The sequence below is a fragment of the Leucoraja erinacea genome, chromosome 11 (assembly GCF_028641065.1).
Source record: "Leucoraja erinacea ecotype New England chromosome 11, Leri_hhj_1, whole genome shotgun sequence".
NCBI classification, from domain to species: Eukaryota; Metazoa; Chordata; class Chondrichthyes; order Rajiformes; family Rajidae; genus Leucoraja; species Leucoraja erinaceus.
In genome coordinates this window covers 403,661-431,621 of record NC_073387.1, presented here as the reverse complement: position 1 = coordinate 431,621, position 27,961 = coordinate 403,661, and the positions used below count along the sequence as shown (strand labels likewise).

Below are 27,961 nucleotides of genomic sequence, written 5' to 3'. Positions count from 1 at the left end.
ATGCCTACCTTCAATGACTGGTGTACCATGACACCTAGGTCTCGCTGCATCTCCCCCTTTCCCAATCGGCCACCATTTAGATAATAGTCTGCTTTCCCGTTTTTGCCACCAAAATGGATAACCTCACATTTATCCACATTATACTGCATCTGCCAAACATTTGCCCACTCACCCAGCCTATCCAAGTCACTTTGCAGTCTCCTAGCATCCTCCTCACAGCTAACACTGCCCCCCAGCTTAGTGTCATCCGCAAACTCGGAGATATTGCCTTCAATTCCCTCATCCAGATCATTAATATATTGTATTGTAAAATGTTGCGGTCCCAGCCCCGAGCCTTGCGGTACCCCACTAGTCACTGCCTGCCATTGTGAAAGGGACCTGTTAATCCCTACTCTTTGTTTCCTGTCTGCCAACCACTTCTCTATCCATGTCAGCACTCTACCCCCAATACCATGTGCTCTAATTCTGCCCACTAATCTCCTATGTGGGACCTTATCAAATGCTTTCTGAAAGTTCAGGTACACTACGTCCACTTGTTCTCCCTTGTCCATTTTCCTAGTTACATCTTCAAAAAATTGCAGAAGATTATTTCCCCCCTTTGTAAATCCATGCTGACTCGGACCGATCCTGTTACTGCTATCCAAATGTTCGGCTATTTCACCTTTTATAATTGACTCCAGCATCTTCTTCACCACCGATGTCGGGCTAACTGGTGTATAATTCCCTGTTTTTTCTCTCCCAATTATAATGGGGAACAAGGAAATGGCAGACGAGTCGAATAAGTACTTTGGATCTGTCTTCACTATGGAAGACACAAACAATCTCCCAGATGTACTAGTGGCCAGAGTAGCTAGGCTGACAGAGGAACTGAAGGAAATTCACATTAGGCAGGGAATGGTGTTGGGTAGACTGATGGGACTAAAGGCTGATAAATTCTCAGGGCCTGATGATCTGCATCTGAGGGTACATAAGGAAGTGACTAGAAATCGCGGATCATTTTCCAATGTTCTATAGATTCAGGATCAATTCCTGTGGATTGGAGGGTAGCTAATGTTATCCCACTTTTTAAGAAAGGAAGGAGAGAGAAAACAGGGAATTCTAGACCAGTTAGCCTGACATCAGTGGTGGGGAAGATGCTGGAGTTGATTATAAAAGATGAAATAGCGGCACATTTGGATAGCAGTAACAGGATCGGTCCGAGTCAGCATGGATTAACGAAGGGGAAATAATGCTTGAATAATCTGGAATTTTTTGAGGATGTGACTATGAAAATGGACAAGGGAGAGCCAGTGGGTGTAGTGTACCTGGACTTTCAGAAAGCCCTTGATAAGGTCCCACATAGGAGATTAGTGGGCAAAATTATTGGAGGTTGGGTACTGACACGGATAAAAAATTGGATCGCAGACAGGAAACAAGGAGTAGGGATTTACGGGTCCCTTTCAGAATGGCAGGAGTGACTAGTTGGGGTACTGCGAGGCCCGGTGCTGGGACCGCAGCTATTTACAATATACATGAATGATTTAGATGAGGGATTAAAAGTAACATTAGCAAATTTGCAGATGGCACAAAGCTGGGTGGCAATGTGAACGGTGAAGAGGATGCTCGGAGGATGCAGGGTGATTTGGCCAGGTTGTGTGAGTGGGCAGATGCATGGCAGATGCAATTTAATGTGGATAAATCTGAGGTTAGCCACTGGTGGCAAGAACAGGAAGGCAGATTATTATCTGAATAGTGTCAAGTTAAGAAAAGAGGAAGTACAACGAGATCTGGGTGTCCTTGTACATCAGTCACTGAAAGTAAGCATGCAGGTACATCAGCTAGTGAAGACACCCAATGGCATGCTAGCCTTCATAACGAGGAGTTGAGTATCGGAACAAAGAGGTCCTTCTGCAGTTGTACAGAGCCCTGGGTAGACCACACCTGGAGTATTGTATGTGGTTTTGGTCTCCAAATTTGAGGAAGGATATTCTTGCTATTGAGGGAGTGCAGCCTAGGTTCACGAGGTTAATTCCCGTGAAGGCAGGACTGTCATATGTTGAAAGAGGGGAGCGACTGGGCTTATCTATATTACTAAAAGTAAGATCTTGACCACTTCCTGTTTTTCTGTTTCATGTTTTTTGAAAAAACGCTGCCACTTACGGTTGTGATTTTTGGCCATCTTACTCAGAGTCCCCCTCCGCTGCGCAGGATAAGAGGATTTTTCCCATTGATGAAAAATAAAAGGGTTATTAATGTTTAAAAAATGTTGGCATTCTCTCTGCTGCCCCTGCTGGTGGGAGGGGGGAGGGACTATAAAACCCGGAAGTGGTGTGCCTCACTCAGTCTCTGCAAGATGGAGGAAGCAAGAGGGTCACATCTCTCTGAGCTGTGAATAACACTGAACACATGTCTACTCAACTGTGAGTGCCCTTAATGTGGTTTGAAAATGAAAATGTGATTGCTTTGAAATGCTGCACTGCAAATGGTTGTTGTTGGTGGTATCTGCTTTGAAATGCTGCACTGCAACGTCCTGTTTGCACTGTATATTGATTTTAGATAAAACGCTACCACTTACGGCTGTGATTTTTGGCCATCTTACTCAGTCCCCCTCCGCTCATCAGGTGCAGAGGATTCTTCCCATCAATGAAAAATAAAAGTATTATTAGTGTTTTAAAAAATGTTGAGAATCTCTCTCCTGTCAATCACACCATGAAGGCCACGCCCCTTCTGGCGGGAGGGGGGGGATTGTAAAACCCGGAAGCGTGGGTGTTGCTCGGTCTCTGCAAGATGGGGGAGGGAGAGGTTGCGACTCTGTCTGAGCTGTGAATCAACTGAACACACTGAATGTCTACTGAACTGTGAGTGTGGTGTTTATGTGGTGTTTTGTGTGGTTTTATGGTGGTTTCATGGTGGTTTCACCCTGCATGAAATGGTATGAAACTTCATTTGAATGTGGTGGCCTTGCACCCTGCATGAAATGGTATGAAACTGCATTTGAATTTGGTGGCCTTGTACCCTGCTTGAAATGGTATGAAACTGCACTTGAATTTGGTGGCCTTGCACCCTGCTTGAAGTGGCATGAAACTGCACTTGAGTTTGGTGGCCCTTCACCCTGCTTGAGGTGGTCGGAAACTGCACTTGAATTCGGTGGTCTTGCACCCTCCTTGAAGTCGTAAGAAACTGCACCTGAATTTGGTGGCCTTGCACCCTGCTTGAAATGGTGGGAAACTGCACTTGAATTTGGTGGCCTTGCACCTTGCTTGAAATGGAATTTCAAGGAATAGCTGTGAGTCGACTGCTCGCCCACCAGCCGTGAGTGAGCTGCCAGCACATCAGGCTTGAGTGATTGAGCTGTCACCCCAAGAATCCATTTGGCCCACAATGTCCATACTAGCCCTCTGGAAACCAGTCCCTTCAGACCACAATTCCCATATTAGCGCTCCAGAAAGCACCCCCCCCCCCTCCCACATATTGGAATTGGTGGAGAGGTGGAATAGTGCGTGAGGGACCAGCCCTCTCGTGAACATGGGACCCAATGGGTCCCACTTAGTCTAGTATACACTAGAATTTAGATGGATGAGAGGTGATCTTATTGAAACATATAGGATTATTAAAGGGAATGAACATGCTAGAGGCAGGAAACATGTTCCCGATATTGGGGGAGTTCAGAATCAGGGGCCACAAGTTAAGAATAATGCGTAGGCCATTTAGAACAGAGATGAGGAAACACTTTTTCACCAAGAGAGTTGTGAATCTGTGAAATTCTCTGCCTCAGAAGGCAGTGGAGGCCGATTCTCTGGATGCTTTCAAGAGAGAGTTAGATAGAGCTCTTAAAGATAGAGTCAAGTGATATGGGGTGAATGCAGGAACAGGGTACTGATTGTGGATTATCAGACACGATCACAGTGAATGGTGGTGCTGACTCGACAGGGCAAATGGCCTACTCCTGCACCTATTGTCTATCGTCTATTCCTGAAATTGTTTCAGTGATGTTTTCAGCACACTCTGTTAAACCTTCACTCCTTCCTTAAATGCAGTATTCTGTCCGAACCAGTGTTTATTTTAAACGTTTAACATAATCTCCCTGCTTTTATGCACTGTGCTGTTTCTAATAAATCCCAGGGTGCCATTCTAATACAGGTTCACAATCTCTTATCCGAAAACCTTGGGACCAGACACTTTTCGGATTTCGGAATGGAAGATTTTTAGCGTATATTTTAACGTTTAAGGGGTGGCTCAGTGGTAGAGTGCTCGGCTCGTGGCCGCAAGGTCGCGAGTTTGCGCCTCGATCCCGGCAGTTAAAAATGTTCGGTTTTCGGAAGGTCGGATAAAAGATTGTGAACCTGTACTGACGTCTCTCATGTCCTGTCATTTTCAACGATTCATACATATCCACCCAGATATTTCTGTTCCTGTGCACTTTGAAGAATTGTGCCATTTATCTTTATGGCCTCTCAACATAGCTGAATATCAACCTTCATCGTGAAAAGCAATGTTTACCAATACTCTCTATCTTCTGTCCTTAGACCAATATCATATCCTTGTGTCAGTCACTCTCTCTTCTGCAGACCTTGGGTTTGCTTGCCAGCCTTTATTTGAACTTTTTGTAACTTGCTTGCTGAAAAACCTCTGTAAATAAACATCAATATTTGTCTAAAGAAGGGTCTCGACCTGAAACGCTCCTTCCCTCCAGAGATGCTGCCTGTCCCACTGAGTTACTCCAGCTTCAGTTTAAACCAGCATCTGCAGTTCCTTCTTGCTCATCTGTATTTGTTTCATTGATCTCCATTACTTCATCAGAAAATGTGTTTAAGTAATTAAATACAGTTTGTTTTTAACCTCTCTGCATCAAAACTATGTGTGGCCAATTTCCCCCTTTAATATTATTTATAAAAGATTCCTTGGCACTAGCGTTAAATTGAATGTTAGGCATACCACAGCACATTTTGAACAAAAATATTTTAATGGCACCTCCCACATGTTGGAATATTGGAGTATTGCACCTGGAACATTGCGTACAGTTTTGGTCTCCTAATCTGAGAAAAGACATTCTTGCCATAGAGGGAGCACCGAGAAGGTTCACCAGACTGATTCCTGGGATGGCAGGACTTTCATATGAAGAAAGACTGGATAGACTCTGCTTGTACTCGCTAGAATTTAGAAGATTGAGGGGGGATCTTATAGAAACTTACAAAATTCTTAAAGGGTTGGACAGGCTAGATGCAGGAAGATTGTTCACGATGTTGGGGAAGTCTAGAACAAGGGGTCACAGTTTAATGATAAGGGGGAAGTCTTTTAGGACCGAGATGAGAAAAACATTATTCACAGAGTGGTGAATCTGTTGAATTCTCTGCCACAGAAGGTAGTTGAGGCCAGTTCATTGGCTATATTTAAGAGGTAGTTAGATGTGGCCCTTGTGGCTAAAGGGATCAGGGGGTATGGGGAGAAGGCAGATACAGGATACTGAGTTGGATGATCAGCCATGATCATATAGAATGGTGGTGCAGGCTCGAAGGGCCAAATGGCCTAATCCTGCACCTATTTTCTATGTTTCTATGTTGGGAAGTTTGGTAGATCATGGCAAGCCATTTTGCAGCCATCAATCCAGTCATACAGAGCACATCCCATCTGCATGGGGTGATCTGTTTAAGCATAGCCAGCCTCTCTAATAACTTTGGTTACACAAAAAAGCTGGAGAAACTCAGCGGGTGCAGCAGCATCTATGGAGCGAAGGAAATAGGCCTTCGCTCCATAGATGCTGCTGCACCCGCTGAGTTTCTCCAGCTTTTTTGTGTAACCTTCGATTCTCCAGCATCTGCAGTTCCCTCTTAAACTCTCTAATAACTTTGTTTGCACCCAAATCATTGTTCTACTATCTCTGCTTCTACAAAGCTTTTGAGAAGTGCCCCCTTGCTTGGTGAATGGTCTATAAGTACTTCTAGGCCCTTCACCTAATAAGGAATCGAGGGATTTGGGGGGAAAGCAGGAAAGGGGTACTGATTTTAGATGATCAACCATGATCATATTGAATGGCGATGCTGGCTTGAAGACCCGAATGGACTATTCCTGCACATATTTTTTTAAAAATTCCATTCATGCCATCCGCCTGCCCGCAGAGATTACATCTTTGTCCCAAATCAGCCCCATCCCTTCTCTGGCAGCCTATGTACTGTTTGCGTCTCTCGAAGCTAAATAATGGCTGTACAATGTCTAAAATAAAGATTTAAAAAATGCTTGTTAGACAGATACAATATTTCAAACTGATGACCACACCAACATTGAAAAGTTAGAAATAAACTAGTTTTAAGGTGGTGAAAATTGGGTGATGTATGTTTGGAGTTTGCAAGTTCTCCCTTGGCAGTTTCCACTGGGTGCACTGTAATAGGATAGTACACAGGAGCTATTAGATGACAAAGCAGGATGATGGTGCAAACAAAAATTACAGATTTCCAAAGTAAAAATGGATGAAGATGAGATGTAAGTAGTAATTGTAACCATTTCCTTGAAATTTGTTGATCCAGCATGTTGAAATGAGAATATCCAACGAGTGGGGTCGTGTTCCACTTCCGAGTTTATTTCCAGTAGTATGTAATACCACATAAAAAGTAGTCATAAGATTGAGACAGGTGGGGGATTGGTTAACTAGCAGGGAAGGATGTTAAGGAACAAATAAGATCTTTTCAAGTTTGCAGCTTTAACTAATTGGTGGTGATGGTCCTCGAAGATCAGTACAAGTGTCTCAAGAGATTTCAATTTATGTCATTAACAAACTATCATAAATATTCTCAGGGGAAAGGGTGAGCAGCCAGAGGTTGTGGTTCACAATGGTACCATTGACGTGGATAGGAGAGAAGATAAGGTCCTGCAAAGGGAGTGTAGGGAATTACAACACTTCCAGCACAGGAAAAGGCCCTTTGCCCCAAAATGTCTATGCTGAACATTATGTCCAACTAAACTAATCTTCTCTGCCAGCACATGATCAATACCATTCCATTCCCAGCAATTCCATGTGCCTATCTAAAAGCCTCTAAAAATGGCACTATCGTAACTGCCTCCTCCGCCACCCCTAGTAGCGCATTCCAGGCACCCACCACCTTCTGCTAAAATAAAAAACGTTTTTTAATTGCCCTGCATATCTCCTTTAAATGTTGCCCCTTTCACAAAGTTGTTTGACATTTGCACCCTACACACTAGGGGCATTTTCCAGAGGCCAATTAACCTATAAATCTGCCCGCCTTTGGGACATGGGAGGAAACCAGAGAACCCTGAGGAAACCCATGCGGTTACAGGGAGAACGAGGAAACTTTGCACGGATAGCACTCAAGGTCACGATCAAACCCGAGTTTCTATGCTGTGAGGCAGCACTCTACCACACATGTGGTGCCCCACTTAATACTTGAATCATTCTATTTTAGCCCAGAGTGGATGACCATACATTCACCTGCATTGAAATCCTGTGCCGCAGATATGCCCACACTCTCCCACAATCTTGAATCGGTTTCATAAAACTCCGGGTAGACCACAGTTGCCGTTTTGAAGTTCTGGTCACTGCCTTACAGCAAGGATGTGCAGGCTTTGGAAAGGGTGTAGGTGTTGCCTGGATTAGAGAGTATTAGCCATAAGGAAAGCTTTGGCAAACTTGGAGTATTGCATGCTGAGGGACTACTTGACAGAAGTGTACATATATGAGAGGCCTAGATTGGGTAGGCAAAGCCTTTTTCCCCAGAGTGGAAATGTCAAATACTAGAGGGCATATAGGTTTACGGTGAGATGGGGTAAAGTTTAAAGATTATTTTACAGAAAGTGATAAGCAGCTGGAACGCACTGCCAGGGAAGGTTCTAAAGCAGATACGATAGCAATGTTTCAGCGGCATTTAGCTTAGTTTATGTTTAGTTAGTACAGCATGGAAACAGACCATTCAGCCAATGAGTCCACAATGGCCATCAATCACCCATTCACAATAGTTCTATATTATCACACTTTTGCATTCACTCCCTATATACTAAAGCAATTTATAGAGGCCAATTAACCTGCAAACCAGCAGATCCAAGGAATTATACAGCAACAATACTATGGGGCTTAGGACCTGTCCCTCAATTTTGTTCTATGACTCAATCCCAACCTAATCCAGTGAACTGCTGAGTGTTTGCAGCATTCTTTTTTTGATCATGCAGTGCCCATTTTTGCCACTGGATGTCAGTGTGTGTATGGTGTACTAGCAGCATTCCATTGGAGAGCAAGCAAGAGCCTGACTTGCTGGTGACAGCTCCTGATCGAACTAGTGACACAATATATATCAAAGTACAGGCAGTCCCCGAGTTAAGACGGGGCATGAATTTTTCGAAAGAAGAAAATTAATAAAAGCAGTACCCAGAAAGGAACTGATATGAAGAGGGAATCGGTGAGTGGATGCGCTTGGCCGTCGGCCAGCCTCACTGACATGAATGAGTGAGGGTGTCTGCTCAGCGTTACGAGCACTGCTTGGCTTTATCAAGAATTTAGGTGTGCATGTGCTGAGCGTGCCATGCGAGGCTATAGTGTTGGATGGGGCAGACCTGGAGCCCATTACCACATGCTGTGAGACACAAGGTCAAATGGCTTCCTGGGATGTGAGTTTTCGATGTTATGGTCAAAGTGAGTTACACATCAGCGATGTGGACATTTCTTTAAAGCAGAGAGAAAATATGAACAGGTCAGTGAGTGTCATCATGATACTTTGAAAGTTACATTATTCCAGGAGTTAGTAAAGAGACAAATTAATATTGATTCTATATTGTAGAGGGTACAGTATCCAGAGGTTATACAGACATATCCGTGCCAACTAAAACACAGTTTCTCAGACCATCCTACTTGTATGTGCTCGCTTTGTAACCCTGTAGACTGCCGCTCTTCAAGTATAAAGAATCCTTCATTCCAGGCAATGTTCTATAAGTTCTCTCTATTGATACTGGATCATCCTTGTGGTGTAGCCACCAAAACAACCGGACAACAACCAGCTCCTCTCCCTGCCCTGTAGAACGGAGCGGTTCAGGAGATCCTTCACCCCTGCAGCCATTAGATTTTATAATTCGGACCGCTAGGCTGTAGGGGGATGCATTCTTGCAATTTTTAATTTTTAATTGTTAATTATTGGTCTTTTTAAGTATTTATTGCTCTCGGGTCGTGTCCACAGTGTATTCTATGTATTTTCTGTCTGCGTTCGTTTTGAATCTGTGGGTTGTTGGTTTGGGGCTTCTGGACATCTGTATTTCCCTGAGGGGATCGATAAAGTATTTATTATTATTATTATTAGTACTTCATATTAAATGATAGATTTAAATTTGGGGCATTTTCAAGAAAATTGACCAGGCTTGTTCATGAGATGATTGGAGGAGGAAGGATTCAGGTTGTGTCTATATTCGTTGGAGTTTAGTACCAAAACACATTTGGAGAACATATTCTGTGAGATTGTTTCCAATGTAGGGTAATGTAAAGCTAGAGGAGACAATTATAGAATAAGGGCCTGTCCATTTAAGAGAGATGGGCAATTTACTTAATTAGGGTTATTAACCTTTGGAAATCTCTACCCGAGATTATTGAACATATTTAAGAGCAAATAGACATGCTTTGGTTTGCAGATGAATCAAGGATTATGGGATTTCAGGGGCGATTAAAGATGAGACCAAGATTAGATCAGCCATTGTCTTGTTAAATGATGGAGAGATGTAAGGAGATGTATCGTCTAATGTATTCTTATTTTTTTATGTTCTTTTTAACATATGCTGGCAAGCCTATACAGAAAGTGGCTATTATTATTTCTAAATTGTTCTCATCGTATTGTTGGCAGTAACCTTTTTGGATTGATTCTCAACATTTAAAAGATGTTGTGAACCTCTTAATTAAGAGCAGGAATGGACCATTTAGACTTTTGCCCTGCATCACCATTCATTAATATAGCGATTGAACTCATTGTAACCTCAGCTCCATTTTCCTTCTTCCTGCAACAACCAACATTTTACTGCTTTGCTTATCAAAAATGTATCTAGCATTTCTATAAAATGACATTGGGAGGCTAGTGATATGAGAGAGCTGACTTCCAGTGCAATGTTAAACTAAGCCCCTACAGGTGAATGCAAAATAATCCAATAGCATCTCTGGGAGTACAGCAGGAGTATTTTTCCTTTTGTCTTAGTCAGTGTTCCTTTTATTCATTTATTCATTTTTTAAGATCTTGGCAAGGCCAACATTTATTGTCCATTCCTAATTGCCCTTGAGATTGCTCGGTCATTTCGATAACAATAAAAAATGCACCACTTATCTTCACTGAGGAACATTACTGAAAGATATATATATTTTAATAATCTAGTGATTTTGTGGTCATTACCAAGACCTCTTGCTATTATTATTCCAGATATTTCAGATTGTAAACTGCATTTAAATTGCAAAGTTGTCATGGTGGGATTTGACTTCAGGTCTCTGGATTACTCATCTGTCTTCTCTGTCCTATCAATCAAAGGTGCTGACATTATATTATGGCTGCTGCCGGAATTATGTCTATTTATTGACTGTTACATTTCATAGGATCATCGGTATAGCAGAAGGAGGCCATTTACTCCCTTTGGGTTTGCATCAGGAAAAACCCTTCAGATTAATCCTACTTCCCTTTTGTGATCAATAGCTTGACAGGTGTTACAGCTCTTTAATTGTGGGTGCGCTGGTTGAGATATATGAATCATATGAATTAGCCATAGATGAGGTGCAGGAAGGCTGGAGGGTGGGTGGCTGATGTTTTGCCTCCATTTAGAAACATAAACATGAATTATGGACTGTAACACTAACGTCTGTGGATACTGGAGAAGATTCTGAGGGATAAGATACATATGCATTTGGAAAGCCTTGATATAGGGAAGATAGCGTGCTTTTGTGGGGGATTACGGGTTTAATAGTGCTTTTTGTAACAACTAGAGTTACCAAGAAGGTTAACGAAGACAGGGCCAGTCTGAAGAAGGGTCTCAACCCGAAACGTCGCCCATTCGTTCTCTCCAGAAATGCTGCCTGTCACGCTAAATTATTCACGCTTTTTGTGTCTATCTTCAGGCCATTGATGTATATAGACTTCAACAGTGCCTTTGATAGGGTATTAAACGGGAGGTTATTCTGGAAGGTGAGGTCACATGAGACCCAGGGAGAAAGCTCGATAACTGGATGCAGTTGTCTTAATGATTGGAAGCAGAGCTCATTGGTGGAAGATTGTTATTTGGACTGGAGGCTAATGACTAGTGTGTCAGGAGTTGGTGGTGGGCCCAGTGTTGTTTGTCATCTATGTCAACAATTAATGGATGAGAATGGACACGATATGGTTAGCAGGTTTACAGATGGCATTAAAATAGGAAGTACAGTGATAATGAAGATGGTTATCATGAATAAGAGTGGAATCTTGATCAGCTGACCAAGTAGAAAAAGGAATGATAAAAGGAGTTTGATTCAAATTAGTATGAGATGGTGCATTTTGGGAACGTTAAATTGGGGCAGGACTTGTAACAGTTGCTGTAGGACTCCAGGGGATTGTTGCAAAGAAGAGGGATCTAGGAATACAAGAAAATGCAGATGCTGGAATCTTCAACAAAATACAAAGTGCTGGAGAATCGGCCGATCAGGTGGCACCTGCGGATGGAATTTCTGGCAATCTTCCTTCCACCGCTTCCAACCTTGGTTCCCCAGTCCTGCACTGTCTTTATCTATCGTCTTCCTCAAATCCATAAGCATGACTGCCATGGCAAACCCATTGGTTTTGCCTACTCCTGCTCCACCAAACACATCTCCAAATATCTCTCTTCTATTTGTTCCCCCTTGTCCAATCCCTTCCAACCTTCATCTGAAACCAATCACATGCTCTTCCCCACTTCAGTAACTTCCAATTCCGAGGCCTTCATTGTCTCCCTCAAATCGCCCTCCTCCACCTGGTAGAACTGGCTGGCTCTCATCCTTAGCCAAAGGTGTCATCGATGCCTGTCTTTTTGTTGGTTACATTGAACACTTCTTGTTCCAAATGAACTCCGGCACTATTCCCCAACTCTTTCTCTGTTACATCAACCACCTCATCACAGCTGCCTCCTGAGCCCACGTGCAGAAATTGGTGACAGTCTCCAGGCGAGACACAGGTTCACGTGCACCTCATCTATTATATTTGGTGTGGCCTCCTCTACATCAACAAGACCAAGTCTTTTGCCGAACACCTGTACTCTGTGGGGTTTAAGAACAGGCTTCCAGTGCAAGGGGAACCCAATTCAGGAACCCGAGGGGCAACTTTGTCACTAGTTGATGCTAGTTGGTGCTGGTTGATGTTGTTGCAACTGGTACATTAACAAGATTTAAACGATATTTGGACAGGTACATGGATAGGAAAGATTTGTTGGGATGTGGGCCAAACATAGGCAAATGGAACTGGCATAGATGGGGCATCTTGGTCTGTTTCCATGCTGTCTGATTATGACTCAAAGGCACAGATTTACGGTGAAACCAAAGAAATTTAACGGAGATCTGAGGAACAAATTGTTCACGGAGAGGGTGCCAAATATCCATAACAAGCTGCCAGCAGAGTCAGTAGAGACAGATACAGTTACAACGCTTAGATGATATCCCAATAGGTACTTGAATAGAGAAGGAGTAGAGTGATGTGCGCCTAATGCAGGTGTGTAGGACTGGTGTAGGTATACATGTTCCACATCGACTCGGTAGGCCAAGCGGGCCTATTTCTGTGCTGTATGTTTCGCTGATAATGTTTGGTACTGATGTGGCATTATGTCCCTTTTTATATTTATGCTTTGGCCAAAATGTTGCGTTTCATCATTTCCTATTCCAATAATTGTTACATTTTTAACATGCAAATTAAATAAATCAAACTATTGCATTAATATGTCTGTCGCATCCTGTTTTTCCAGGTAATCAGTCGCACCTTGTTATTCAGATAGTGAGATGATATCTCTCTTTACACTGTTGTTCAGGCAGTCAGTAATTCAGCAGCAATCATATTGTCATCAACAACAGAATTCTGGATGTCCACTTCAAAAAGTGAAGTTGGGCTACGATAGCTCAATGGCGTTCTGATTATACTTGGTGGGTTATGTATTCATTATCTGCTTTTTAAATTCTCTCTTCTTATTTTTCAGACGTGGGAGCCAGTTATTTCCCCTGAGGTGAGTCATTGCGAGAATTGGAGAATGTGAATGTCAGTGCCGCAAATGAATCACATTTGATGAAGTTAACTTCATATTATGGAAACTTAGTGTCAATAACAGAGAGGGTGACGTCACCCAGAGTTTCAGCTGCTTGATGCATTTTTTGGGGGGGGGTGGGGGTTCTGAAATGAGCCACCAGGGATAAATATGGAAACCTAAGCTCGGCTAGTTAGGAACTGGGAGGGGTGGAGATTGATAAGAAAGGCATACAGGCATTTGTGAATCATCTTCATACTGTTGTGTTCCAGCATCCACAAAACAGTAAACCACAACAGAACAAAAAGCCCCTCACAAGAAAAGAACGGCCTGAGAAATGCGACAGCAGTGAGAGCAAAGAGAATCAGCGAGCCAAGTCGGACGAATCCCCAGAGGAGAGGAGTGCTGACGAGGATTCACAAAAATCAGCACAGAAGAGAAAAGGTATTGCATTCATTTCAATTGGAGTCGTTTGTGGCTTGAAGGTGGTGTACAGAAAAGGATATGTTTTCTCTCTCTGCATTCTGATGAGCAGTCATCGACCTGGATGTTGTTTCTGTCTCTGCAGATGCAGCTTGACCTGCTGAGCAATGCCAGCTTTTTCTGTAGCAACAATTTACACAAAAGGACACCAAGTGCTGGAGTAACTCTGCAGGTCATGCAGCATCTCGGGAGAACACTAATGGGTGACATTTCGTGTCGGGACCCTTCAGCCCCTTCAGGAAGAAGGATCCCGACCTGAAACGTCACCTATCCATGTTCTCCAGAGATGCTGACTGGCCAGTTCAGTTACTCCAGCAATGTACTATTTCTGTTTTTATGCCAGATTTCCAGCATCTATAAATTTTGCTTTTCATTTCTGCCTCCATACATGTCTCAAGAAAGAAAGTGATGCTCCATCTAGTTTTGGAGAATAAAGTTGTGTATGAAGCATATTCCAAGGTCGAGTGTGGTTCTGATAGGTTCAGATGTGTCATTTAGTAAGGCACAGATAAGAGATTTGATAGCAATTTTCTGCACCCATGATATGCTATCTCATGAGAGACATGGTGCAAATCCGGTAGGCGGCGCAACTCTTGTCAGTAGCAGCCTCTGCAGCCCGTCCGCGTTTTTATTATTTTTTGTCTATGTTTCTGTGTAGTAGTTTTTGTTATTTTTTGTTGGGGTGTGTGTGTGGGGGGGGGGGGGGGGGGGGGGGTGGGAGGGGGGGGGGGAAACTTTTAAATCTCTCCCTGCACGGGAGACCCGACCTTTTCTTGTCAGGTCTCCGTTATCGTTGGGGCTGCAACGAGGAGCGGCCTCCAATAGGAGAAGACCGGGGACTCTGGTGCCGACGACTCACCGTCACCGTCGCGGGGCTGGCCGAGTCCAGAGCGGGTGGAGCGGTGGTGGAGCGCTGCTGCTGCTGCTGCTGTATCCCGACCTCCGGAGATTCGGAGGCTGCAACTGCGGGTCTGGCGGACGGAGGCACCGGGAGCCTGCGGGTCCCTGGAGGGTGACCGCTTTTCAGGGCTCTCGCAACGGCGACTTCTCCCGCCCGAGTTGCGGGGTCGAAGAGCTCCTGGAGCGGGGCCTGACATCACCGCCCCGCGCGGCTTGCAATGGCCGCGGGACTCTGCGAGCGCACGCCGGGGGCTCTAACATCAAGAGCCGGTGTGCGACCTCGCACCACCCGGCATGGCTTTAATGGCCGCGGGACAATCGCCATCGCCAGCCGGGGGCTTTGACTTTGACTCTGACATCGGGGGGGGGAGGGAGAGTGCAGTGGAGAGATAAGTGTTTTTGGCCTTCCATCACAGCGATGTGATGGATGTTTATGTAAATTATGTTGTGTCTTGGGTCTATTTGTTTGTAATGTATGGCTGCAGAAACGGCATTTCGTTTGGACCTCAAGGGGTCCAAATGACAATTAAATTGAATCTTGAATCTTGATCTTGAAATCCTTTCCAGTAGTATCAGTCTTATTCTTTCCTGGTCAGAGTTGATGCTGTCTTTCTGAAGAAATATTAAACAGAGGCCTGTTCGGTTCTTTGGTGAAGATATCATATGATATAGCCTCTTTCAAAGAACAGGTAGTTTAGAGATACAACGTGGAAATGAGCCCTTTGCCCACCAGGTCCATGCTGACCATTGATCACACGTACACTAGTTTGATCTTATCCTGCTTTTGCATCCTACACACTAGGGGCAATTTACCAATGCCATTTAACCTACAAACTTGCACATCTTTGGGATGTGGAAGAAAACCGGAGCAGCTGGGGAAATCGCATGTGGTCCTAGGGAGAACCTACAAACTGTGCGCACTGCACCCGAGGTCAGGATCAAACCCGGGTCTCTAGCGCTGTGAGGCAACAGCTCTATTGCTATTGTTCGTTGGATGTCTATGACTTGTTCATCATCACTGAATGCAGATTATCTCCAGTGTCCAGGTATCTGATGCCTCTGTGACCAGGTAAAGAACATTGCAGAGGCTGCACAGCACTCTGTAGGGTGACAAAAGCAGAAAATCCTGGATTCGCTCGGCAGCTCAGGCAGTCCGCCTTGAAAGAAAAACAATTTCTCGGTTCAAGACCCCAATCAGAAAGGGGAACGTTTAAAAAAGCAAAACACACCACACAAGCGGCAATTGGCCATAATTGCAGCAACAATTGGCTATGGGTCATAAAGGCAGACTTTGCCAATAATGGAAATACATAAAAAGTTCATTGGTAATCTGGATTATCCACTGTTGCAAGGATTAGTGATTAACAGGATGTAATAGGATAAAGCAGTTAATCTTCGGCAAGGGCTGCGATGAATTGCCAAGGACATCGGCTTCAGCCATTAGAATTGACTTGGTGGCAGGAGGTGGATGGGATGTTTCTTAAATTAAGTCAAGTCAAGTCAAGTTTATTTGTCACATACACATACGAGATGTGCAGTGAAATGAAAGTGGCAATGCTCGCGGACTTTTGTGCAAAAGACAAACAACAAAACAACCAAACAAATTATGAACACAATCATAACACACATATTCTTTTACATAATAAATAATGGAAGGAAAAACGTTCTGAGATTAGCTGAGATCAAAGGTGTGAAAAGGTTTAGGCTAATTTCATCAGTGAAAATGTAAAGATATTTTATAAGCACATGGTACCAGGTAAAGGAAGGGTCAGAGAAAAACAGTTTGTGGGGCAGAGAGCATGGCTCAGGTATCAGGAAGGATCTGGTAAACCAAAATGCAGGAGAAACTCAGCGGAGCGAGGCAGCATCTATGGAGAGAAGGAATAGGCGACGTTTCGGGTCGAAACCCTTCTTAAGACTGATGTCGGGTGGGGGATGCAGGAAAAAGAAAGGAAGAGGCGGAGACAGTAGGATTGTGGGAGAGCTGGGAAGGGGGAGGAGAAGGAAAGAAGAAGTAAACAAGGACTCTGAAATTGGAGATGTCAATGTTCATACCGCTAGGGTGTAAACTCCCCAAGTGAAATATGAGGTGCTGTTCCTCCGATTTGCACTGGGCCTCACTCTGGCAATGGAGGAGGCCCAGGACAGAAAGGTCAGATTCGGAATGGGGGGGGTGAAGTGCTGAGCCACCAGGAGATCAGGTTGGTTATTGCGAACTGAGCGAAGGTGATGGGAGGAGCGATCGTCAAGCCTGCGCTTAGTCTTGCTGATGTAGAGAAGTTGACACCTGGAACAGCGGATGCAGTAGATGAGGTTGGAGGAGGTGCAGGTGATGGAGTCGAAGGGAGGGGGGGGGGGGAAAAGTGCCAAGTGTAGCATTTCCTGCGGTTGCAAGGGAAAGTACCAGGGGAGGGGTGGTGGTCTGGGTGAATTCACCAGGGAGTTATGGAGGGAACGGTCTCTGCGGAGAGCAGAAAGGGGAGGAGATGAAGATGTGGCCAGTGGTGGGATCCTGATGGAGGTGGCGAATATGTCGGAGGATTATATGTTGTATGCGACGGCTGATAGGGTGGAAGCTGAGGACATGGGGGACCCTGTCTTTGTTACGAGTAGGGGGATGGGGAGTAAGAGCGGAGCGGCGGGATATAGACTCTGGTGATGGCCTCATCTATAATAGAAGAGGGAACCCCCGTTCCCTAAAGAATGAGGACATCTCCGATGCCCTAGTCTAGAACGCCTTATCCTGGGCGCAGATGCGGCATAGACGGAGGAATTTGGGAGTAGGGAATAGAGTCCTTACAGAAAGCAGGGTGGGAAGATGGTGAGATCTAGAGACGGTAGGGAGATGTCAGCAATGGTCCAGGTGAATTTGAGTGCGGGATGGAAATTAGTGGTGAAATGGATGAAGTCAGTGAGTTCTGCATGAGTGCAGGAGGTAGCCCCAATGCAGTCGTCAATGTAGCGGAGGAGGGTTCCGGACTAGGGCCACGGTACGCCTCAAACAAGGATTGATCAACGTACCCTACAAAGAGGCAGGCATAGCTGGGGCCCATAGCTATGCCTTGGATTTGGAAGAAATGGGGGGAGTCAAAGGAGAAGTTGTTGAGGGTAAGGACGCTAGGCGGAGGAGAGCATTAATAGACGGGGATTGGTTGGTTCTGCGGTCGATAGACAGCGATCGGTTGGTTCTGCGGTCAATAGACAGGGATTGGTTGGTTCTCCTCCTTCCCCTCCCCATTCCCAGCTGTTCCACACGCCTACTCTCTCTGCCTCTTCCTTTCTTTTTCCCACCCACGCCCCCCCTCTCTACCCTCGTGACATCAGTCTGAAGAAGGGACCCAAAACTATGCCTATTCCTTCTCTCCATAGATGCTTCCTCAACCACTGAGTTTCTCCAGCATTTTAGTCTACCTTTGATTTTTCCAACATCTGCAGTTCTCTCTTAAACAGTAAGGATCTGGTATCTCTCTTCACAAAGAAATTTGACTGCCCAGGTATCAATAAAGGAAGCATAGGTGATATTGGACAAAGCAAAAGCTGAAGAATATACTTAAAGGAGCAAAAGCTGTAGAATATACTTAATGGAACAAAAGCTATCCTTTCAGTCATTCAGCCTAGGCTCTGCCCGGTGTTAATTTCAACCTCTTGATCTGTCTGCAATTTTTCTCCTCATTTATCTAATTCCCTTCTGAAAGATCCTGTTGAACTGTCTGGTTCCAGCTCCCTTGTGGCAGAGCATTCAGGCTTGGGTTATTTCTCCAAATTGTTCATGTGTACTATGATTGTTTGAGTCTGCACCTGGACATGGATTACTGATGTTCCTCCTTTTGTGCGCAGGGTACAAACAGAAATGGGTCCCACTACAATTGGATGTAAAATCGGAGGGAGCACAGGAGAAACTGGTGACCCGCAGCAACCTGCGGCCCCAGACTGAGCCTCTGCGTCCACCAGTCAACAACAGGAATGACTCTAAAGGTTTGTCCCACTGATGCTTACACTCATAGCGCTGACTGAATTGTTGCCAAGACGAGCGCAAGCAGAGACGAGGCTGCTGCTGTTGATGGATTAAGTTTCTGACGCGTGGTTAGTTAGTTACTTTAGTTTATTGACACGAGTGCCGAGGTATAGTGAAAAGCTTTTGTTGTGTGCTATCCAGTCAGCGGAAAGACTACGAGATTACAATCGCGCCATCCACTGTGTACAGATACAGGATAAAGGAAATAACGTTTAGTGCAAGTTAAAGTCAAGTAAAGTCCAATTGAAGATAGTTTAAGGGTCTCCAATGAGGTAAACATAGAAACATAGAAAATAGGTGCAGGAGTAGGCCATTCGGCCCTTCGAGCCTGCACCGCCATTCAATATGATCATGGCTTATCATCCAACTCAGTATCCCGTACCTGCCTTCTCTCCATACCCCCTGATCCCCTTAGCCACAAGGGCCACATCTAACTCCTTCTTAAATATAGCCAATGAACTGGCCTCAACTACCTTCTGTGGCAGAGAATTCCACAGATTCACCACTCTCTGTGTGAAAACTGTTTTTTCTCATCTTGGTCTTAAAAGACTTCCCCCCCCCCTATCCTTAAACTGTGACCCCTTGTTCTGGACTTCCCCAACATCGGGAACAATCTTCCTGCATCTAGCCTGTCCAACCCCTTAAGAATTTTGTATCCATTTTATAATGGGTTCACCAGGAGTCAGTCTGGTGAACCTTCTCTGCACTCCCTCTATGGCAAGAATGTATTTCCTCAGATTAGGAGACCAAAATTGTACGCAATACTCCAGGTGTGGTCTCACCAAGACCCTGTACAACTGCAGTAGAACCTCCCTGCTCTTATACTCAAATCCTTTTGCTATGAATGCTAACATACCATTCGCTTTCTTCACTGCCTGCTGCACCTGCATGCCTACTTTCAATGACTTGTGTACCATGACACACAGGTCTCGTTGCATCTCCTCTTTTCCTAATCGGCCACCATTCAGATAATAATCTACTTTCCTGTTTTTGCCACCAAAGTGGATAACCTCTCATTTATCCGCATTATACTGCATCTGCCATGCATTTGCCCACTCATCCAACCTATCCAAGTCACCTTGCAGCCTCCTAGCATCCTCCTCACAGCTAACACTGCCCCCCAGGTTGATGGTAAATCAGGACCACCCCACCCTCTAATTGGTGATAGGATGGTTTTGCAAATGGCATAAGGCAAGATTTGGGTGGAACTGTCCCAGGTATGTGGGGGTGGATAAAGAGGTGAGATATGGCCATGGTGTGGAAGATCTACCTGGTACTGTAGTGGCGAGCAGACTCTGTCACATTGTTGCTTCAGCAGCAGTGGAAGTGTGCTGGAGCAGTGATAGTTATTTAATTCGCTAGGACTCCACAGAGATTAAAAATGACATGAGAATGGTCTGCATTTGCGAAGCTTTTGATTAATGGCTGGTACTCGGTTAGTTAAATATCGGTTGTCATTCCATCTCATGCTTTGTCCCTTCAGGTTACCATCGTGAGGAGAAGCACGACTCACGGGATTGGCGGGAAGACCGCGATGAGATATCCAGCGTCAAAAGCGAGGGTGGAACGATCCGCGGGGGCTTCAGAGGGCGAGGACGAGGGCGAGGCCGGGGGAGGGGACGTGGCAGAGGTGCTTCCCGCTGTACGTATCGTGCTGATGCCGACCTTCCTGCAGTAGATAAGCACAGTCCACTGACTTTAGATCCATTTAGGTCTCTTAATCCCCTTAATCATAATCATACTTTATTAGCAAAGTATGTTTTGCAACATACGAGAAATTTGATTTGCCATACAGTCATACCAATGAAAAGCAACAAAACACCCAAAATACATTTTAACATAAACATCCACCACAGTGACTCCTCCACATTCCTCACTGGCGAAAAAAAAAGTTTGATCTCTTCCCTTCTTTGTCCCCCGATCCTTCTGTTGTCGAGGCGATCTTGGCTCCCGCAACCGGTGGTTGAGCTCTCTGCGTCTGGGCGATCAAGCTCCAGCATCAGGTGGATCTCAGCTCCCCTGTGCCGGGCGATCAGACCAGGTTGGGGCTAGTCGAACCTCCTGTGACTTTGGAGCTTCCCGACATCAGTCTCTACCCGAGACTACAAGTTCCTCGATGTTAAAATCCGCTGGCCAGTTGGAGCGTCGATCCCAGGCAAGGGATCGCAGGCTCCGATGGCATATCCACGGCCTCGCGGTGGGGCCCAAAGTCAGTCTCGTGCAAGGCCACCAGCTCCATCGTGTTAGGCCGCAGAGCAACTGGATATCACGATCCAGGAAAAAAATCACATCTCCAGCAAGGTAAAATATTGAAAAACAGTTTCCCCCCCACCCCACCCCCCACATAAAACAAACCAGAGAACATTAACACATACTTTTAAAACACACAAAAAATAACAAAAAAGACAAAAAGACAGACAGACCATTGGCGAGGATGCCATCACTGACAATATTAGGTATACAGTATTTGTCTCGTTCACTGCCCCTCTCCCTAGTGATTGTTACTGCCACTATTCAGCAGCTGGTTGTAATATGTAAGGCACACTGAGGGATAGATGGATTTAGATGGACAAAGGCTGATTGGGGATAGTCAGCATGGTTTTGCATGTGGGAGGTCGCGGCTCACAAATTTGAATGAGGTTTTTGAAGACATGACCAAAAAGGTCAATGAGGGCAGAGCTGTAGATGTATAGATGGACTTCAGCTAAGTATTCGACAAGTTTACGCATGGTAGGCTACTCTGGAAGTTAGATCGCATGGTATCCAAGGAGAGATAGTTGAATCGATAGAAAATTGGCTTCACGGAAGGAGGGTGACAGTGGAAGGTTGCTTCACGGACTGGAGGCCTGTGATTAGTGGTGTGCCTCGGGGTTCGGTGCTGGGCCCGTTACTGTTTGTCTTCTATATTCAGATTCAGATTCAGATTCAACTTTAATTGTCATTGTCAGTGTACAGTACAGAGACAACGCAATGCAGTTAGCATCTCCCTGGAAGAGCGACATAGAATATGATTTCAATAAATAAATATCAATGATTTGGATGAGAACATACGGCAAGATTAGTAAGTTTGTAGATGATGGGTGGTTTTGCAGATAGTGAAGATGGTTGTGAAAAATTGCAGTGGGATCTTGATTGAACAGCCAGGTTGGCTAAGGAATGGTTGATGGAATTTAATACAGAGAAATGCGAGGTGTAGGTGGGTGTATGGAACAACCTGCCAGAGGAGGTAGTTGACGCAGGGACTATCCAAACGTTTAAGAAACGGACAGACAGCTGCATGGATAGGACAGGTTTGGAGGGAAATGGGCAGGTGGGGCTAGTGTAGCTGGTACAGGGCCCACGTGGCGGGAGTGTTCCAGGGAGCCGCGCGAGCCTGATCCACCCGCCGAACAACTGTATCGTCGAAGACCGGAACTCTCCCCAGTAGGCCCGACTCCCCACAGGCCTCCCACGGGACTGTGTTGAAACCGGGCGGCGAGGCCTGTTTGGGCCGAAGGGGCGGCGGCGGCAATGGGAGCCTCGACGGCAACGTGGGCTTCGCGGTCGATGAGCATGAGGATGGAGGGGAAAATGACGTGGGGGGGGCGGGTGAAGAACAGTGGGAACCCGGGGGGGGGGGGGGGGGGTGGGTCGTGACGAACTGGGAACCCGGCGGGGGGGGGGGGGGGGGGGGGGGGGGTACCGTTGTGATTGACGGTGGGAGAACAAAGAGGGGCTCAGAGTGGGGGGGAGAGCGGGGGCATTCTGGTTTAGAGTCCTCTGCCCAGGCGATAAGCCTGTGTTTGTTTGTTCAATTGTTCTGGTGAAGGCGCTGTGCCCACGGCAGCCAGACAACAGTTGCTTGTCTTTTTCTTTTTGTTTTCACTTTAAATTTCAAGTTTTTGTCTATCTAGTGTGTTGTGACTGTTAGCAGACCAATTTCCCTCCGGGGATGAATAAAGTTATATCGTATGGTACATGTTGGCTGGTGTGGGCACGTTGGGTCGAAGGACCTGTTTCCACGATGAATCACTATTATTCTAGTGATTAAACTGGAACAGGCCCTTTGGCCTGTAATGTCTCTGCCAACTATGATGCCAATTTAAAATGCGCATCTGCCTGCACATGATCTGTATTTCTAGATTCCCTGCCTGTCCAAATACCTCTTAAACGCTGCTATCGTATTACCTTCCATCATTTACCCCAGCAGAGCATTCACCCATCACCACTGTGTGTAAAAATAAAACTTTGATGGAAGTCACCGTTAAATTTTACCCCTCCCATCTTAAACCTTTGTCCTCTAGTAGTTGAGATTTCCACACTGGGACAAAAAAAATATCTACCCTTTCATGGATCTCACAATGTTATATATTTCTATCAGGTCTTCCCTCAGCTTCTGACGCTCCAGAGAAAACATACCAGTTTGACTATTCTCTCCTTGTAGCTAATACTTACCCTCTAATACAAAGAACATCCTGGTGAACTTATCTCTTCCGTACCCTCTGCAGAGCCTCAATATCCTTCTTGAAATGCGGTATCTAGATCCGCGTAATGATTGAAATGTGGCTAACTAAAGTTTAATGCAGCTGCAATGTGAAATATCAACTTCTAAACTTTACACCCAGACCGATGAAGGCAAGCCTGTCGTATGCATTGTTTATCACCCTATTTACTTGTGTTGTCACTTGCAGGGAGCCGTGGACTTGCACCCCAAGATTCCTCTGTACACCAGTGCTCCTTGGATCTTGTCTCCTTGTCTCAGTGCTCCTTGGGATCTTGCCTTTCATTTAGCACATTCCTCTTACATTTGACCTCCAAAAGTGAAACACCTCATACATATCGGGATTAAATTCCGTTGGCATTTCTCTGCCCACATTTCAAACTGGTGAATATCATGTCAAATTCTTTGGCAACCTTCCTCATTGTCTACAGCTCCGCCAATTTTCTTGTCGGCAAACTTGCGAATCTGCCCACGTACATTTTGTTAAAAATGTTTACATATAGCCTTGCTGAACACCGCTGGTCACAGACCTCTAGTCAGAATAACACCATCCCACCACTCCCTTCTGCCAAGCCAATTCTGAATCAAATATTGCGCAGGATAACCCCTTGTGAGAAATCTGGCTGCTTTTGACACATGTTTGATGAATGATTATGTCAGTTAAATGAGGCTGGTTACTTCTCTCTGAACTAATGAGTTGGGTAGTTTTAAATAATTGCAGATCAGTGCAATAGGGTCTGGCCCTCCTTGGTGGAAGGGAAAGGGTACCAAAAGTACAATGTTTTTAGTTGCTTTCATTCATTTTCTGAACCTGATGTTCTGCTTTATTATGTTCAAACCTCATGCCAAATGTAAACACGCTTGAATAATGTATTCGCCGTCCATAACTTAAAATGCCTCGGGTGTGTCGTCCACACTATGCTTGTTTAACTGAATATCTAATGGTTCATTTCCTTGTTCTAGCTCACTTTGATTATCATTACTCCTACAATTCGAACAGTGACAGTAATGATGGATTGTACAGGCCGAAATTTGGTGGTGATATCATCTATTACTATGACAATCAGAGCAGTGCCGAGCTGTACACAATGGACAAAAAGCTGCTCAAAGACTACATCAAGAAACAGATGTAAGTGCTTTATCTATCTGTTTGATGGCTTTGCTGCAATACCTAGCAGTTACATAGTTGTAGAAAGGAGATTTAGATATGTCATACTCATGTCATTAGTGTCAAGGTTAGCATTTATTGTAATCTCCAGTTGATGGGATTCTTACTTTACACTTACCACGTACAGAAGGGATCATGGGGTCTAACTCCCTGAAAATGGCAACACAAGCAGATAGAGAGGTAAGGAAGATATTTGGTATGCTTGGTTTAATGGGTCAGGGCATTGAGTGCAAGTCAGGAAGTCATGATGCAGCTTCGTAGGACTTAGGCCACATTTGGAATATTGCGTACAGTCCTGGTCACCCCATTGCAGGAAGGATGCAGAGGCTTTGGAAAAGGGTGCAGTGGAGGTTTATCAGAATGATACCTAGATTCAGGATGGAAAAATCAAATACTAAAGGACAGTTTTAAGGTGAGAGGAGCAAAATGTTTTTTCTAAACAGAGGGTAGTGAGTGCCTGGAATGCACTGCCGAGGGTGGTGATTGAGCCAGATTACTTGGTGGCATTTAAAAGACTGAGACATGCATGGAATGGAGGGATCTGGGTTATGTGCAGGTAAATAAGTGATAGTCTGAGCATCATGTTCAGCACAGACATTGTGGGCCGAAGGGCCTGTTATATGTTAACCAGGAGTTCAAACTAGACATCTCACTGGGCTGCTTCAGAGGGCAGATAAAAGTAGGATAGGAAAGGTTTAGAGGGATATTGGCCAAATGTGGACAGGTGGAAATAGTGCAGGTGGGGCATTTGGGTTGGCATGGGTATGTTGGGCAGAAGGGCCTGCTTATCTGCTGTATGACTCGTTGACTCTAAATCAGCGAACCAGGCGAGTTTTTAATCTCAGTCCCATAGTTTCATTGCACTTTTACAAAACTAGATTATTTATTTTCCAGGATTTCTAAATTATGAAGTGAACAAATTCCTGTGGTGGGATTAGAACTGATGGTCTGGACTACTTGTCCAATTGCAGAACTGCTGTGTTGGCAAAGTGCTATCTGTTACATTTTGTACTCTGTACAAGCTTGCAGGTTTCTATTTTTGATCTATTCCCTTGCCAGGCAGCCTGCCCGATGAGTGAGCACAGGACAGTTTTGTAAGGGTTATTATGTGTGCTTGAACCTTGAATGTTAGGGGGCTGTCCCACTTGGGCGACCTAAGCTACGAGTTTAGAAGTGTTTGCCCTGGACTCAAACTCGCAGCATGGTTGACATGAGGTCCTAGGAGGTCGTAGGAGGTGGCTGGAACTCTCCTTCATGCTCGAGGGAGGTTCCTGCCTACTCATGGCCTCAGCTAGGTCGCGGAAAAATGTTCAGGATGTTGAAGAATTTTCCGTGATTAAAATGTGGTCGGCATGGGTCTTTTTCACTCGTAGTGCAGTGGAGTGGGGTCGCTATTTACTTACAGGCAGTCGAGGGCAGCCTCTTAGGCAATTCCCTTCGCTGACCAGCCATTTTGATTGCCTCATTGGAGTTTCACGACCTAGGAAAACCTACCGGTAGGTAAAATGCCTGCTAAACTTTATTATACTTCTTAAAAGTGTCTCCACTCCTTCTCTCCCCTTCTCTCCCCCTTCACTCCCCGGTCGGTAGATGCAGCTCGCGGTTCGGTCGATCCAGCTTGCGGTTTCAACGCAGCCGGTCGATCCAGCTCGAGGCTTTCCAGGCGAGTGCCCTCGAGCTTGAAGGTCGAAGGCACTCTTCTGGACTCACGGATTAGGTCACCCTTGTAGTCAATAGACAATAGGTGCAGGAGTAGGCCATTCGGTCCTTCGAGCTAGCACCGTCATTCACTGTGATCATGGCCGATCATCCACAATCAATACCCCGTTCCGGCCTTCTCATATCCCTAGACTCCGCTATCTTTAAGAGCTCTATCTAACTCTCTCATGAAAGCATCCTGAGAATTGGCCTCCGCTGCCTTCTGAGGCTGAGAATTCCACACATTCACAACTCTCTGGGTGAAAAGGTTTTTCTTCATCTCCATTCTAAATGGCCTACCCCGTATTCTTAAACTGTGGCCCCTGTTTAAGAATAAAGGGTAGGCCGTTTAGAACGGACCATATAGTCATATGATCATATATTCTATTTTGTGTGCAATCCCTGAAGTTTGTCCTTTGCTTATCTTGGATGTGGACTCTGAGCATACTCTCTGAATCAGTGCACAACTGTTCTGAACTTTAGTCCAGTTATGTTATCTATTTCAGCTTTCCCTAAATTTGAGGCTTTCTTACTTTATTTCATTGTAAAGATTTGGCCACTGATTTATTATCCATCGTAATTTTCTTTGTGAGAAGATGGTAGTGAGCTTCCACTGAAATGTTTGTAGAATGTGAACTATACAGCCCATGATGACCATGGCAAACATGATGCCAAATTAAACTGACAATAGACAATGGGTGCAGGAGTAGGCCATTCAGCCCTTCGAGCCAGCACCGCCATTCAATGTGATCATGGCTGATCATCCAACTCGGTATCCTGTACCTACCTTCTCTCCATACCCCCTGATCCCTTTAGCCACAAGGGCCACATCTAACTCCCTCTTAAATATAGCCAATGAACTGGCCTCAACTACCTTCTGCGGGAGAGAATGCCAGAGATTCACCAGATAAGACAGGTTTGGAGGGATATGGGCCAATCGCAGGCAAATGGAATAGTGTAGCTGGAACATGTTGAGGGCAATTTGGGCCGAAGGGACTGTTCCCACTCTGTATCACTATATGACTCTATAACTTCTATAAACTCCTCTTGGCCTCTGACATTCCAGAGAAAATCCAAGTTCGCTAGGCAGGTTCTGTACGATTCGCTAGGCAGGTACGGTTATGATGTTCCAAAGACATTGGGACAAGTACATGGTTGAGACCTTCTATGGGATAAGGGCCATGTGCAGCCAAGTGGAACTAAGTACATAGACATCTTCATGGCCATGCTTCTGTGCTGTATATCTCGAGGTGAAGCTTAATGGCCCTAATAAGTCCACTTGTGATGGTGGACAATTCAACAACAGCTGTTGGGCAGAGGGGCTCCAGGAACCACCCATTTTTTAACAGTGGCACAACTGAAACATTTACAAGCAGATTGCAGCACAGTGGCCTATTGGGTAAAACTACCGCCTCACATCACCTGCGATGCACGTTTGATCCTGACCTCAGGTGCTGTCTGTATGGGAAGTTTGCACATTCTCCCTGTGGGCTGCATTGGTTTCCTCCGGGTGCGTCATTTACCTCCCATATCCCAAGGGCAGCACAGTTGTGCAGTGGTCGATTTGCTGCCTTTCAGCGCCAGAGACCCCGGATCACTATCAGCTTGGAGAAAGTGACAACAAAACATACAGAGATAAAATGTAATTGAGGACAATCAGACTGGTTGGAGAACTAGGAAGGGGGAGGGATAGAGAGAGTGAGAGGAAAGCAAGGGTTACTTGAGGTTAGAGGTCAATATTCATACAGCTGGGGGTGGAAGCTGCCCAAGCAAAATATGGGGTGCTGTTCTTCCATTTTGTGCTGGGCATCACTCTGACAATGGAAGAGGCTCAGGACAGAAAAGTCATTATGGGAACGGGAGGAGGAGTTAAAGTGTTTAGTAACAGGGAGATCAGGTAGGTTTAGGCGTACGCCAGAGGATTCGGCAAAACAATCACCGAGCCTGCGCTTGGCCTCGCATGTTCGAGGAGTCCACACCTGGAACTGTGGACACAGTTGACGAGGTGCACGTGAACCTCTGCCTCACCTGAAAAGGCCATCAG

At 45.2% G+C, this 27,961-nt stretch overlaps 1 protein-coding gene across 3 annotated transcripts in view; it reads left to right on the top strand.

Moving 5' to 3' along the window:
* larp1 (La ribonucleoprotein 1, translational regulator) overlaps positions 1-27,961 on the top strand; it is a 131,036-nt gene that overhangs the window by 59,454 nt on the left and 43,621 nt on the right. For all 3 annotated transcript variants that reach the window (XM_055642542.1, XM_055642541.1, XM_055642543.1), the window contains exons 4-8: positions 13,129-13,155; positions 13,446-13,617; positions 18,394-18,531; positions 20,055-20,213; positions 24,015-24,180. In XM_055642542.1, coding sequence (XP_055498517.1) covers positions 13,129-13,155; positions 13,446-13,617; positions 18,394-18,531; positions 20,055-20,213; positions 24,015-24,180 — 662 coding nt within the window. The remainder of the gene's footprint in view (positions 1-13,128; positions 13,156-13,445; positions 13,618-18,393; positions 18,532-20,054; positions 20,214-24,014; positions 24,181-27,961) is intronic.